Genomic DNA, 14,247 nt, shown 5'->3' on the forward strand with positions numbered 1-14,247 from the left:
CCCAGAATTAACTTTGTAGTAGTGAAGACAGTGGTCCTGGTAACTGGGTTTTTAGCTCATTGCATGTGCACTACTAGATAATTCATTAGTCAGATACAACGTTCACACTCGTTCCGGCAATTTAGAGTCATCATTTAACCTCTAACTGCATTTCTTTGGGCTGTGGGGCGAAGCCGGAGTACATGGAGAACAGCTCCTCATACTTTTTCTACTCTTAGTCACACTGAGGCTGATTTCTTCAGGACACTGATAAGTCTGATAACTGCACTTCTAAACATTCTGGACACAGTCGTTGCTGTAACTGATATCTCTTTTTTTTTTTCTAAAGCACATGATAAACAGTAAAAGTAGTATTTATAGCACGAGAGAAGATGCCACATTAGGTTTTAGGCAAATTCAAAGGCATCTCTGACTGGTTGAAACTTACAAACCAAATGAGGAGAAAATTACTTAACCAAGAAAATAAACTATTGATAAGGTCGCATCTTTGTATATTAACGGATAAGTCAGAAAAGTCCTTTTTACAGAAACAGTTTAGAGGACTGGAGTGAGGATGTTGCAGGTTTAGGAGCTATGATGATAATGAATTCAGCAGCTTATTATTACTGCCCTAAAGTAGTAAATCACATTAGCTGTTAGTAGGGGTAACTTATCACCTCAGCGGAAATATGGCTCCACAATGTCATTACTGTATGTTACACTGGAGATGTGATGTCACAGTAGTCTGTTTACAAAAGAATAAACACTGATAAAGTCTTTCATACATCACTAAATGAGTCTGTGTACAGACTGTTAGGTTAAGTTACATGTCAGTGGTTTATGCATCAATAGGCTGTGCCTATCCAAGAAGAATCAATCAGGTACATTCAAACGTGATCTATACAAACTTTCACTCAAACAAAACACTTCCCACGATTGCTTCATGTGGATGTGATGCAATCAAGAGCTCATTTATGGAGAGCAGAGGGGTCAAGTTACAGTCAGAGAGCATCTGGGTCACATCAAGTCTACCTTGATCAAAGAGGTTTCAGCGCAATCGCGAGAAAGAATAGAAGGACTCAGTCTACAGCAGCAAATCTCCATTAGAACTGGGTTTTTTTCCCCGGTTGAGTGTGAAGTGGACCCGTTGCGCGCACCGCCCCTTCAGTTTATGGTGCTCACGGCGCCAGCAGCACGGAGACGCACCGGGAGCCTCGACGCACGAACGCACCGTCACAAAATGACCGTAGAGAGAGTATTCGACGAGCTCGGTCATTTCAAAAGGTATCGACAGCATGTGTACTAATCTGCAGACTCACTTTACCACACGTTGTTACGGTTATTTGAGCTCTTCTGTCAACCGCCTTCATGCGTAATCATCAGCCAGTTGGGTAACTTTGGAAAAAAAAAAAAAAAAAATCTTCTCAACTTCTAAAGTTATTTTTATACCGTGTTGCAAATAAGATTTCAGCAACAAACACAAATAAACACCAGGATGTCTCAGCCTGTCGGGGCTACGTTTAATAAGCAGTTAAGAATAACTGTGTGTACTTACAAAAGTGTTTTTCTCTTTTCTATCGCAATGTCAATTATTCACTGAGCAGTGAGTTTTCATTCAGGATCGTTTGTGTCCTCTGTGTAATTTTACAATGTTTTTCCACATTTTAAGAATGTTGAAAAGTAAAAAATGGCAAAATTGAATTATTGTGTGCTTGTCCACCATCACCTTTTAATTTCCCCTTAAAAGCAAAAACAAAATAAAATAAAAACAAAATTCAATTGAACCCTCCACTTCTCATAGTGACTTATAAAACCACCAAATAAATATGTTTTATGTGCAGTTTGTCCTACAAAGTGGAATCTGTTTCTTTTCTGTACAATCTGCAGATTTTAGATAAAAATATATTTCTGGTGTTTTCCTTTCCTCCAGGTTTCAGGCTTGTCTGTACTTTGCAGCAGTCTTTCAGGCTGTAGCCTGTGGGATCCACTACCTAGCCTCTGTATTCCTGGTGGATACACCACACTTTGTGTGCAGTGTGCCCGGGAACATCACAGATGTTCTGTACTATAACCTGACAGCACACAGTCTGGAGGACATCCTGCCAGTCTTCAAATCAGGGACTGGGCCCCTGGTGGTGAAGACAGCTGAAGGCGAACAGTGGGAGCTCAGTCGGTGCCGCTGTGCCCTGCGCATCAATCCGAAAGGCTTCTCATATGAGTTTGACGGCAACAAAACAGTGAAAACGTGCGATGGGAACTTTGTGTATGACCACACAGAAGTTTACCAAAGCATAGTGACAGACTGGGACTTGGTGTGTGAAAAAGAGTGGCTGGCCAAGCTGTGTCAGCCCACCTTCATGCTGGGGGTGCTGGTCGGCGCGCTGGTGTTTGGGGACACTGCCGACAGGTAAGCAGGGGCTGCAGGGTGTTGGTAGGGGGTCAACCTGCTGTCACGCAGATTTGTCCCCAACGTTGGTCCTCAAGGCCCACTGTCCTGTTTGTTTTCCGACTGACCCTGTCCCATTCATTGCTGATTACCTGGATCAGGGGTTTTCAGCCAGTCAGAAGCTGACAGCAGCTGTCTCCAGTCAGCTTCTGATTGGCTGAAGACACATTACCCACGTAATCAGCAGCGCGTGGGAGCAGGACAGTGGGCCTTGAGGACCAGGGTTGGGGACCACGTAATTTCATCATATACATTATGGAAGCTGTTTTCACATGTGCATGGTAAAAAGGGCACAACCATGTCTTTATTAAATTATGTCCACTTTATTCACCATGCCTTTCTCATTATGCACATTAATCATTAGTCATCACCGCACCTCAGTATATCAGATCATGTGTTCTGGTCTTATGGCCGCTGGCTCTTATGGGGTGGGTGTTGACAAAGCTGTGGTCTCCATGAAGTTTTGGACACACGGCCAAATGCATAAAATCTGAACTAAAAAAAGTTAACTTACAACACTGGCCTCTATCAGTCAGGGATTTAAACCACACTCCACAGTATTTAAAATACTCCTTGCATCCTTTTGAAATCCCCTATCAGTACTCTGACACTGGATGAATGTATCCTCGTTCCACCACTGTCTCTGTCTCTCCACCTGTTCTTCCTCTCTACCTGTATGCGTGCGTCTCTTTCAGAATCGGCCGCGTCAAGATCCTGATGTTCACCAGCTTCTGTCAGTTCGGGCTCGGCGTGGCTGTGGCATTCTCTGGAAACTACTATGTCTTTGTGGTGCTCCGTTTCCTCCTTGCCATGGTGAGTTCTGTATACAGGACAAATGTGTGTGCACTTCCTACTTTCTGCACGCATTGTTCTTGCCTTTAAGGGAATCATAAGTTAGGGACCTTAAGTTAAGGTCAGCGAGGGACGAGTTATGTGTAGTGCACTTTCAGAGATTTTGTGTTTAAGCACATTTTAAAGAATTTTCAAGCCACTAATGTCTCTGTCATTAACTCATGCATTCTGGATGTTTGCAAGTGGCCAAAATGGGACAAGGGAAGTGTCTTGTTTTTCACTCACTACTTGAAAACAGGCTTCTTCAATTTTGCCATGTGCTTAATTTCTCCTTCAGCCAATGATTAATGTTCTCTATGAAAATATTCTGAGCCACCTCTTTTCAGTCAAATTGCAGTCAAGCCAACATGAAGACCAAATCAAGATGCTTGTTCCAGCTGTGTACAATTAAAGAAATGAAACCAAGAATGTAAAAAACTATAATTGCTTCACTTACTTTAACTGTGAATACAGCACTTTAAATTCTTATACTGTATTAGAACCATTTGTTTCAGCACATATACTTAAAATATCAACCAAGATATAATGCAAATAATGCAGCAACAGCACTCAAAGGCTGGACATTTTATTTATTAAAGATACTATGAGCTTATGAAGAGGTACTATGAGCAACATCTACTTTTTCTGCAGCTCCAGTGACTTCAGTCTGTGCTGTAACTGAGTCTATCCCTGTTACCATCATTACAATAACTGTGATATTTACATGCATGTCTAATTTGAGTTAATGTTCCTGCCAAGCCACTAGATAAATATAGAAACATTTTACCTCATAGAAATCAAATGAGATCCTATGTCCTGTTAAAGGTCTGTTTGTGCAACAGTGGAAGTAAAAGCAAGCACTAATCAAAAGAAATATGAGTACACAGCAGTGGAGCAAACACACAGAGACAAAGAAGTGTCTTTAGTAGCTCTTAAAAAGGCCACGTTGTACATGTGTGCATGAAATAACACATTACAAGGGAATTGTATCCTTAGGGTTAGAAGCTACCATAGCAGTGAAGTTGTGCTGAAAGTGCCTCAAGTCTGTACAGTCTTCTCTCTGTCTACTACCATCCCCCCCGACCCCCAGTCCTCCTGAGCTACAGCTGTTGTTTTTCGCATAGAATCAGATAGTGTAGGCTCATACTGCATGGCCACGCCAAACACTGCTGAGCTCAGGGCTGTTGACATCGTGAAAGCAAGAGTCGTGTCCAGATTTGATTGATATGTAGCCTGTTCAGAAATGAAAAAATTCTAGTACTAAAATAGAAGTTCTACAGAATTACCATTTTCTTTCTTTTTAAGATATATTTTTAATCATATGATTATAAATGGACCTTGATTTGCAATAAGAAAATCAATGATGGTACAGATGGAGCAAATTTTAACCGCTCTCTTCCATTCCTCTCCTCTTCTCCTTTCCATCTTTTCTCCTGGCAGGCGTCCAGTGGCTACCTTGTGGTGGTGTTTGTCTATGTCACAGAGTTCACGGGCAACAAAGTACGCACATGGACCTCAATGCATGTGCATGCAGCCTTTGCAGTGGGCATAATGGTAGTGGCTCTGACTGGTTACCTGGTGCGAGTCTGGTGGATCTACCAGATCATCCTTTCTATATGCACCTCACCCTTCTTGCTCTTTTGCTGGAAGTTCCCCGAGACGCCCTTTTTCTTGATGGCCAAGCGCCGTTACAAGGACACTCAGACCCTGCTGGAATCAATAGCTCACTTCAATGGCCTTGAATGCAGGCTGAAGGCAGAGGAGCTCCTGGAGCCAGAGGAGAGGGAGAACGGCAGAGTGCTGCTGGAGCAGGAGTCGGAGGAGCTGCCATCACAGTCTGAAAAGAAACTGTCCATCTTGGATCTGTTCTGCAGCGTGAGGATGGCGGGCCGAACGTGCACAGTGTGGGCCATCTGGTTCATCGGCAGCTTAGGCTACTACGTCTTCTCTTTGGGAGCAGTCAACCTAGGAGGAAACCAGTATTTTAACCTCTTCATTGCTGGTCAGTTATTAGCTGACGTTTCATGTACATGTCCATGAAAAAGAAGACAGATACATGCTTAGATCACCCAAATGTAGATATATTAGTATGTAAGAATTCAGTAGACAACCAAAAACTGCTGTGCCACTTCCTCAGGTAGCTGGTTTTAATAAAGCCGATCTGCCTTTTCCCATATAAACATTTAGCCCTGAGCTTAGTCCAAAATACCAGTTAACGATGTCTTGAGGATCTTATCAATTGGTAAGGGGAACATTATGTCATTGCAAATTAAATGAGACTATTTCTTCTGGCCTTAGGTTTAGTTTGGTGCTCAGTTTCTACTAACATACGGGATGAACTTATGCTCTAATCAAAAACAGAAAGTGCAGCCTCTCCATCTGCCTACTAAAAAGTTTCACTGTTGCACTTGATCTAATAAAGAAAATAAGATTTGTACAGTAATAAACATTTTTGTACTTTTGCACAGCATGGGATTTTCCCAGGCATATTTCCGTATTCATATTTTTATTATTCTATTATGTCTTACTATTGTACACATTGAAGTTTAGGATGGTCTAAAGTTCTTACTTACATCCTTTGTGGTCATCTTTGTGAAGCTGAGGTTCACCAACATATCAGACAATGGTTATTAGGTCATCTAGATAGAATATCACAGTGTCACAGTGTCGGTGCCACAATAACCTCTAACCAAAACCGGTTTGTTGTTTTCAGGTGCGGTGGAGCTCCCCTCTTATCTGATTGGTTGTCTTGCAATGGACCGGATCGGAAGGAAGAAGACGTGCGCCCCAGCTCTGCTCCTGGCCGGAGTCGCGTGTATGCTCATCATTGTGGTGCCTGCTGTACGTACAAAGAATGTGTGTATAGTGTGTGCATGTGAGAGAGAGAGAGAAAAATATATTTGGATTCAGGAGATTAAGACATGTTAATCTTAAATACTAAAGTGTATTTTAGCAATTATTCTGTCACCATCTTCTTACTTGATGCCTCTTTTAAAGGAAATGTTCAGTTGTGTTGAGTTAAGGCAAATTTTCTGTCAAGGAAGACTTGTTTCAGCTTGAAATTTACATTTTTGACAAATCCTGATTGTGTGAGGTGTGACAAAGAAACAAAAAATAGACTTCCTGTTATATGGGGATACTTTGAAAGTGTTTTTGCATTGGTAGGATCTGTCTGGACTGCTGTCCTGACGTTGACCCTGACACACACTGTTGAACTCTGATATACGACACATGCAGTGCGTGTATTTGTGTGTGTGTGTGTGTGTGTGTGTGTGTTCTGAGCTGTGGCCAAAATTACTGCTGCTTCTGGCTGGAGTGGCAAACAGCTACTACTTAATGTCCAAGTAAATCTGAAAGCCAACAGAGCAGCCAGACGAGGTGAGAGGTGAAGTGGGCTTAATAGTACGAACAGATCTGTCGATTTGTAATTCGCTTTTCTCTATTTTATATTCTCACTGTAGTGTTTTCTGTTCTCAGCAGGAAGACACAACTTAATAAACACATCTACTACACATACTGTACCAGACTGTATGTAGCCACCTTTGGTAAACTACCTGCGTTTTATGGTGGTACAAAGGATGATACATCCATCAGATGAGTGATCTAGCTGTTCACACATTATTTCTTGCCACTGTACTGTGTATAACTTAGCTTATTAAAAAAAAATGTAGTGCTCGCCAACCTCTTAGATAAACTAAGCTACCATAACCAGCTTCATATTTACTGGTGTCATGGTGCCACTATTTGCATCCGACCCTCTGCAAGTAACCAAATAAGCACATTTCCAAAATGTTTTCTCTGATTTTCACATGTAACAGATTTTCAATAATCTAATTCTTAGCTCCATCATATATTAAAGTGGCTACATGTTCTTAATATTGTACAAATACTTCATAGCAATGACTTCTTAAAATAGAAGTAGCCTAAAAATAGCCTGTATGGATGGGATTACTGTGCCCAGTCTTCTTCATTCCATCCCATCTGGAAAGCAGTTCTCATCCCAGTAAAAGAAACACATAAGGGAGTAATAATCACTTAAGATCATAAAACTTCCTGTCTCTCTCTCTGGCCAACATACTGTTTTCCCCCACATCTCCCCTCTTTTCCACAGGATATTGAGGTACTGGCTATTGCTCTCAGTATGACGGGGAAGTTTGCCATCGCCATAGCCTTTGGTCTCATCTACCTGTACACCTGTGAGCTGTACCCGACCATCATCAGGTGAGTGCAACAAAAACACCTACAGATCCTGCAAACACAATCCACAACTTAAAAACACTTACTCAGAGCCCTCACACATCATCAACGTCTAGTTTGGATGCACGAGTATCACATGACAGGAGGCCGTAGGTCATCATTTTGGGTCACTTTTTAATGGCTCTGCATCTCTGTGACCCGAAGAGGCATGACCATGAAAAAGTATTAATAATCTTGCTAAGTTTAGCAATTCATTCTTGGTTTAAAGTTAGAATAGAGTTATTTATTTTGGTTATATCAGTGGTGTCAGAGGCCTCATGTCTATGCTTTCGCTGCAGGACTCTGGCTGTAGGCAGTGGCAGTATGATGTGCCGTGTTGGCAGTGTGGTGGCTCCCTTCTGTGTGTACCTGGCTGATGTCTGGGTCTACCTACCTCAGGTATTTAGAGCTTCTGTACAACAGAGATCATTTAATATTTTATTGCCTGTACTTTAACAAATTACTTCTTTACTTTATTCATTGCGATCAATCACAGCTGATTGTGGGAATCCTGGCTTTCATTATTGGCGTGCTGGCATTACTGTTGCCTGAGACCCTGGGGAGACCTCTAACAACCACCTTAGAAGAGGCTGAAGCTCTGGGACACGAACCCAGCAAGAAGAAGGATGGGCTGGAGATGAAGCAACATGAAGTTAAAGCCTGAGCTGTACGCTGCTGGAAAACTAGAGAGGCAGAAAACGTGGAGAAAGGTTTTGGAAAAAACAGAATGTAAAGAAGACAGAGGAGAGGAGAGGAGAGGAGAGGATGGTCACAAACACTGAAACAGTAACATGGTTAATTTATCTGGTTTTAGCTATCTCAGTCGATCACAGACACGGTCCGCAGATGGAGTCAGTGATCAAGAAAATCATGTGGTGTTTGCGTGATGTGTGTGTGTGTGTGTGTGTGTGTGTGTGTGTGTGTGTGTGTGTGTGTGTGTGTGTGTGTGTGTGTGTGTGCAAAATTTGTGTGTCCACACCCGAGGACACATGAAGTATATTAAAAGAATATTTCAGTTCATGACAACTTTTATTATTCAGTTCATTCTTGTAGTTTGATTCAGGGCTTAATATTAACTCTCGCTAACCCACCAAATATGGGCGGATTCAGCCACTTCGGCATGTTGAAATTTACAGATATATTTTAAATTGTAGCCTTCTCCAAAAACATCTGAAATAATAAACTAACCGGGATTACATTGCGAATGGGTGCACACAGACTCACAAAGCAAAATGTCTATTGGCAGAGCAGACAGGGGCAATCATTACACAGTGCAACAGTGCTGGTGGTTAGACAAATAGTTAAGACGTGGTTTACTGTGTGGCCGCCTGCAGCTCACACATTAATCTGTATATGCTGATGTGTGGGTGCATAATGCACTCAGAGCTGATAAGCACACTCAACACCAAGTGAGTTAAGGGAAAGCTAGATGTGTCCAATAGATAGAAAACGCCACATAGTTAATTACCAATGAATGTTCTACATCTCCGCACCTTTTTTATTGTATAAAATGAGAATCAACTCTGTTTATTCCTTTGTCTTAATAGACCACAGCTTTTTATTGGAAAAGGAGCACACAACCTTTTCAGAGCTATTTGAGAACTGGAGTGTCACAGATTGTACATTGTCCTGATTTGGTTGTGCTAATTGATATTGTTGCCACTTGGAGCTATATCGAAAATTTAAAAGTCAATTCTCATCATATAGAGTAAAATTGTGGCCAGTGAAAAAGCTGTGTGGCCAGTAACTTTTGGAAATCACTAGCCACAGTGGCTAGGGAGCAAATAAGTGAATGTCAAGGCCTCTGTACCCTCCAAAGACATTGCAGACTTTACTACAACAGCAGGCAGACCAACAAACCATTTAGCAAGATCCTCTAAATGACTTTATTTGGAAAAACGTCATCCAGAATAGCAATTGTGGTAGGTCAAAGTTAAAAGAGGAAATTATTTCAATTTAGCAGACTGGAGGGACTGTTTAAAGCCTGTCTGATCATCTGATTACATGCAAATAACTTGGGGCAGTGGTAATATTACTGATAGAAATCATGAACCACAGTACAAAAATACCACTTCCTGTAAAACACACGTTTTCATGACTGAGCAAGCTGTTGCAAAATGTTGTAGTAGTACATCTTATTTTCTCCATACAAACAACTGCATTATTTTTTCCAGCATTTTCTGTTTATCTCAGGGCATCCACTTTTGGATATCACTGTGAAACTAGAGTTAAAAGTATTTAAAATGTTTACTAGTGTGAAGTGCATTTCTCTGTGTGTGTGTGTGTGTGTGTGTGTGTGTGTGTGTGTGTGTGTTGGGGAGTTATGGCAAAGTAAGTTGGTATCCTGGATTTCTACATGCTCGTATTGTGTGTTTGCAATCTTGCTATTTGACACACAGAAAGAAACGTCTGTAAAGTGATACAGCACTACTGTAAGTCGAAGAGTGATGATGTGATCTCTAAATGTGTGGACCAAAGACAGGAACGAACCACAGTTGTGTGGAGCCGTACTCCCTTACTTTACATTATTGAATGACACTAACTGCATGTTTTGTGTCATATCACACCATCATGCGCTTTAATCTGAAGGAGCACAAACATTAATGACATCATAATGATCATCGAGTTTCCAAGTACTGACAAAACTTGACCACCAGGTGATGACGGTACTCAGGTTCAGCATTCAGGTCTGAACTTTTTTCTGTTACAACTGTGTGATTTATTGTATACATTAAATACATAGTCTCTTTATTAGTAATCTTTTTATTTTGTCATGGAAGAAATGACTGGTGCTGACGTTAGCCACCTCATTACTACAGTACACATCTGTCCTGCTGTAACAGATATCTTCTAATAAAGCTTATTTGATAAATGAGCACCTTTTCTTTTTTTTTTATTTCCCCTCTGTCACTTTCTGTCAAAATAGGAAATCAGAGCGTTGTCAGTACTGAAAAGGCAGAGGAGGAGTGGGGGGGGGGGGGGGGGGGCTATTTCTGGGACTACATGGTGCAGGCCTAGGAGCAACACACCAACAGTAACAGCTTTCTATTTGCCAGAGGAGAGGAGCTCCCTCTGCGCTACTCAGCACATGAACAAACTCTCTGTGTTCAACTTCGGACTAGAAAAACTCTGTAGATGCATAATCAGTGTGTGTGTGTGTGTGTGTTTTGTGTGTGAGCACTCGTGGATGGAATTGCTTAAGCAGTGCACTTCACTTGAACCTTCACAGGCTGCTAATGTGAACTTCCAGTTCTGCCAAGATACTGATGCCACAAATAGTGTGGATAGTAGCGGACGCTGCCCGGGTTAGAGTCTCCTTCTGTGTCTGTGTTGTAGTTCTATCTTTGCGAGGACCAAATAGGCCATTAAACCATGAGGGAGGGCGCATTTTTTGAAGTTTTGGCTAATTGATACTAGGGTTAAGGGCAAGGGGGATCATTTGTAAATTGTAGTGCTACTTAATAAAAAAGCCTTGTGTCATTATGAAATACTAATTTGAAAACATTGAGTTAAATAGTATAGTGTGTTTTTCCATCCAGCAGAAATAAGTGTGTAAACATTTCAAGTGCAAGCAGAGAATGAAGACAGGTGAGATTGCAACATGGTATGTTTCTGGAAAATAATAGTTGTTTCTTCCTTGCAGAGGAGAAGGAGAGTTTACTGCAGCGAGAAGGTAATTTCACAACTGGGAGCCTAGAAGAAAAGATGGGGGCTGCTGTCAGTGCAGCTAGTAGCTGCTTCTCAATCTGTATGCATGGGAGATTTTTTAAATGGCATTGCACATGTTATTCAGAAACATCTTCAAGTAAAGCAGAAGATTTAGCTGCAATTTTCAGATGACATTTATTTTTGTGGACTATAAAATAATAGACTGCATTAGTTGTTTTTAGCTGTTGATATAAACCAATCTTAGACACATACTGCATCTCTGAAGAACAGTTTCATAGCCACCAGAAAACAAAGTTACAAATGATCAAGTTACTCATTCGTTTTCTCTTCCTTCCTGAGAATCTAATCTGGAATGCAAATGAATACAAAATAATAAATTAATCTGGCAAAACGAAAAAATTAAAATAAGAAAGCACTCACGCACACAAAAACACAAACCAGGGCAATGAACTGGTACAGGCTATTGAGATTAGGATGGTATACTGTAATACTGTAAGTGAGTGACAGTCACATATTAGCTTATGGTTACTGTTCTCTGGACGATTTCTTACACGAGTGATGCAAAACACACACTTTGAATAGCTGCTAGAGAATTGGCTGGGGTTGGTAACACTTCAGCCTCTTTCATGCTAATATTCTACGAACAAAAACAAACCAAAATGAACCTTAAAAGACAAAATGATTTGAAATTAGTATCCAGTTTTGTGAACAAACCCCTCATTCTCGAGGAAGTCACTTCAGAAAAAGTGCAGTACACGCATACAGTTTTTTAACGCACCAGTAGAAACACTGGTATTTGGCAAGCTCACTCTTAAACTTTGGATTAAACACATTCCCCTATGCACTTTTTAGTGTTTGACTCTCATCCCAGTCTACAGTATATTCGAAATGACTGACCCAAGTAATAAATCTATAGCCTTCAAATACTCTGGTTACTGGTTTGGGTCAGACTCAGTCATTCATGCACACATATTTGGAATTCTCTGAATTCATAATTGAGTGCTTAATGTTTAACCATCACTTACACCTAATAATATTTTACAAAATGAAAAACAAAATGTTATAAACCAATGTTACAACATGACTTGACTATGTCACACCACTCATCCAGAGGTTCTTGTCACACAGTTACTTGTTAGCAAAGTTTGGCACTTAGAACAGTCGAGGGCGACTAATACACTTACAACACTTATGGCACTTATGCATTTCATAGATAAAATTCCATTTCAGCTTTTAGGACAGTGGCCCTATCATAAAGTATGCTCCCTTCTCTTGGGCAATGTCTTTGAAGTCCTTTCCTACAGTAATCAGTGTCCAACATTTGGAATATTTCATTAACTGTCCACATATTGTGTTAATCTCTCCTGGAGATTTCAGAAATTATAGGTTTTATAAAATAAACAAACCCAAAAACAAGCTCAAATTACAACAAAACGTGAGTCAAACACTTGAGCTTTCCCCTTTTTCGGGTTAATTTCTCAATAGAGCATTTGTTCTTCCAATTACTCAAACCTAAATTCCACATTGCTGAGCCTGTTGTGATAGGAGTCTGTTGCAGACAGCTAACAGAGCTCATGCAAACACGAGCGTCCGGATCCACATCCCCATGAAATACATCTCGTGGGAAACACTTCCTTTTGCCCTCAGGCGGCTTCCAGCTATCTCCAGCCAATTAGAGCAAATCAGCTTTTCTGGCTCCATCCAATGTTCATCAAACAGGCCTTAGGGATGGATCAGCCAGCTGTTGGCATCATCCAGGTCTGTGTCCAGCTCCTCGTCTTCATCCAGAGGCTCTGGGGTTCGGAGGGCCAGCTCTCGTAGGAAAGCAGGCGAATAGGCGGGTGTTTGGGAAACAGACTTGAGGCCAATTTTTTTCTTCATGAGGTGGAACTGGTCACGGACAAAGTTGTAGAAGTCGTACTCGTAGCGCATGCGGTGGTACAGCACCTGCAGGGCTTCCAGAGTGGGTGTGTGTTTACGCACTGTGCCTGTCATGTTGCCCATTTTCCTGTAGTCTGCAAAGAGGAAAATCAACAAGAAGGAGTGAAAAAATTAAAAATCTGCTACAGCAGACTGAGTAAAAATCCATGGGAACAGCAGCTACAAATGTGACACTTAAACATGGTTGTACCAGGGCTCTTGTAGATGTTGAGCACTCCAGTGAAGTAATGAGGTAAGAGCCTCTCCAACAGGAGCAGAACATCCTCCAGCTCCTCCAGGACACCCACAAGGAGGTAGTTCTCCAGCACATTTTGTTTGGCCCTCTCCAGAGCCCACACTCCTGGCTCTCTGGTGGTGAGGGGAGAAGAGTGAGAGACAGAAAACTAACAGATAAACAGATAAAAACATAAACGCCTTACAAAAAAAAGATGTGACAAACCCACTAAGTTATGCTGGTGTCTCAAAGAGCGTGTCAAGTGTTTGTACGTACCTGCACTGAGGATGCTGTCCACAGAAATAGGGAATGATGTAGAAAACTTTAGGGTTGGAGCACTCAGGGTAATTCTCTAAAATGCACACATTGATGTCCTAAAAGCAGACGCAAAAAAAAAAACATAATATATAAAGTACATCTTTGTTTACAGTTTTCTAATAATAAGCATGTTATCAGAAAGAGAACTGTAATGAGTTGATTGTGCCACTAGAGAGAGCACTTCACCAGGAGTCTGTGGATTCTGATTCCTTCATAGATAACATCTGAAAAGCCAAAAGTGCTTTGCCTAACAACATCCTGTGCACAAAGATAAGCTTTATGCTATTGCCTCAGCTGCTCTCAGAGGCTGAAATACAGTGGTGGAATGACTCATATTCAAATGGAAAAAAAAAAAAAGCACTTTAGGATTTCCTGATAAAGATATCTAAACTTACGTGGCTCGATCAGACGTGCCAACTCTCAAACTCCCTTCGGCTGAATGTGGTATACGTTGAATAATGACAAGGAGGACATTAGAGGAAGCTTAAAAAGACATATGAAGGAGTGAAGTTGGCCAGAGACTGAGTGCTGTGGAACCAGGATTCAAATCTATGTCAGGTGACGTAAGCCTCATGGATGGAAACAAATCCAGAGCAACAACTCCACGAAGCAT

The 14,247-nt window shown here is 41.3% G+C and overlaps 2 protein-coding genes across 2 annotated transcripts in view; one reads left to right on the plus strand and one right to left on the minus strand.

Annotated features, from left to right (window-relative positions):
* Positions 1-1,000: 1,000 nt before the first annotated feature.
* Positions 1,001-10,388, plus strand: slc22a16 (solute carrier family 22 member 16). Its single transcript, XM_026340730.1, has 8 exons — positions 1,001-1,263; positions 1,910-2,386; positions 3,121-3,238; positions 4,697-5,258; positions 5,970-6,097; positions 7,368-7,477; positions 7,792-7,891; positions 7,989-10,388. The coding sequence occupies exons 1-8, from the start codon at positions 1,151-1,153 to the stop codon at positions 8,154-8,156; spliced, it is 1,776 nt and encodes a 591-aa protein (XP_026196515.1). The 5' UTR covers positions 1,001-1,150; the 3' UTR covers positions 8,157-10,388.
* Positions 10,389-11,316: 928 nt separating this feature from the next.
* The window catches only part of usta (uronyl 2-sulfotransferase a), a 38,175-nt gene continuing 35,244 nt past the window's right edge, over positions 11,317-14,247 (minus strand). The window contains exons 6-8 of the mRNA XM_026340591.1: positions 13,593-13,690; positions 13,293-13,450; positions 11,317-13,176 (exon numbers count right to left, since the gene is read on the minus strand). Of these exons, the coding sequence (XP_026196376.1) occupies positions 12,884-13,176; positions 13,293-13,450; positions 13,593-13,690 (549 nt within the window). The 3' untranslated portion in view covers positions 11,317-12,883. The remainder of the gene's footprint in view (positions 13,177-13,292; positions 13,451-13,592; positions 13,691-14,247) is intronic.

Source organism: Anabas testudineus, chromosome 24 (genome assembly GCF_900324465.2).
Source record: "Anabas testudineus chromosome 24, fAnaTes1.2, whole genome shotgun sequence".
NCBI lineage: Eukaryota > Metazoa > Chordata > Actinopteri > Anabantiformes > Anabantidae > Anabas > Anabas testudineus.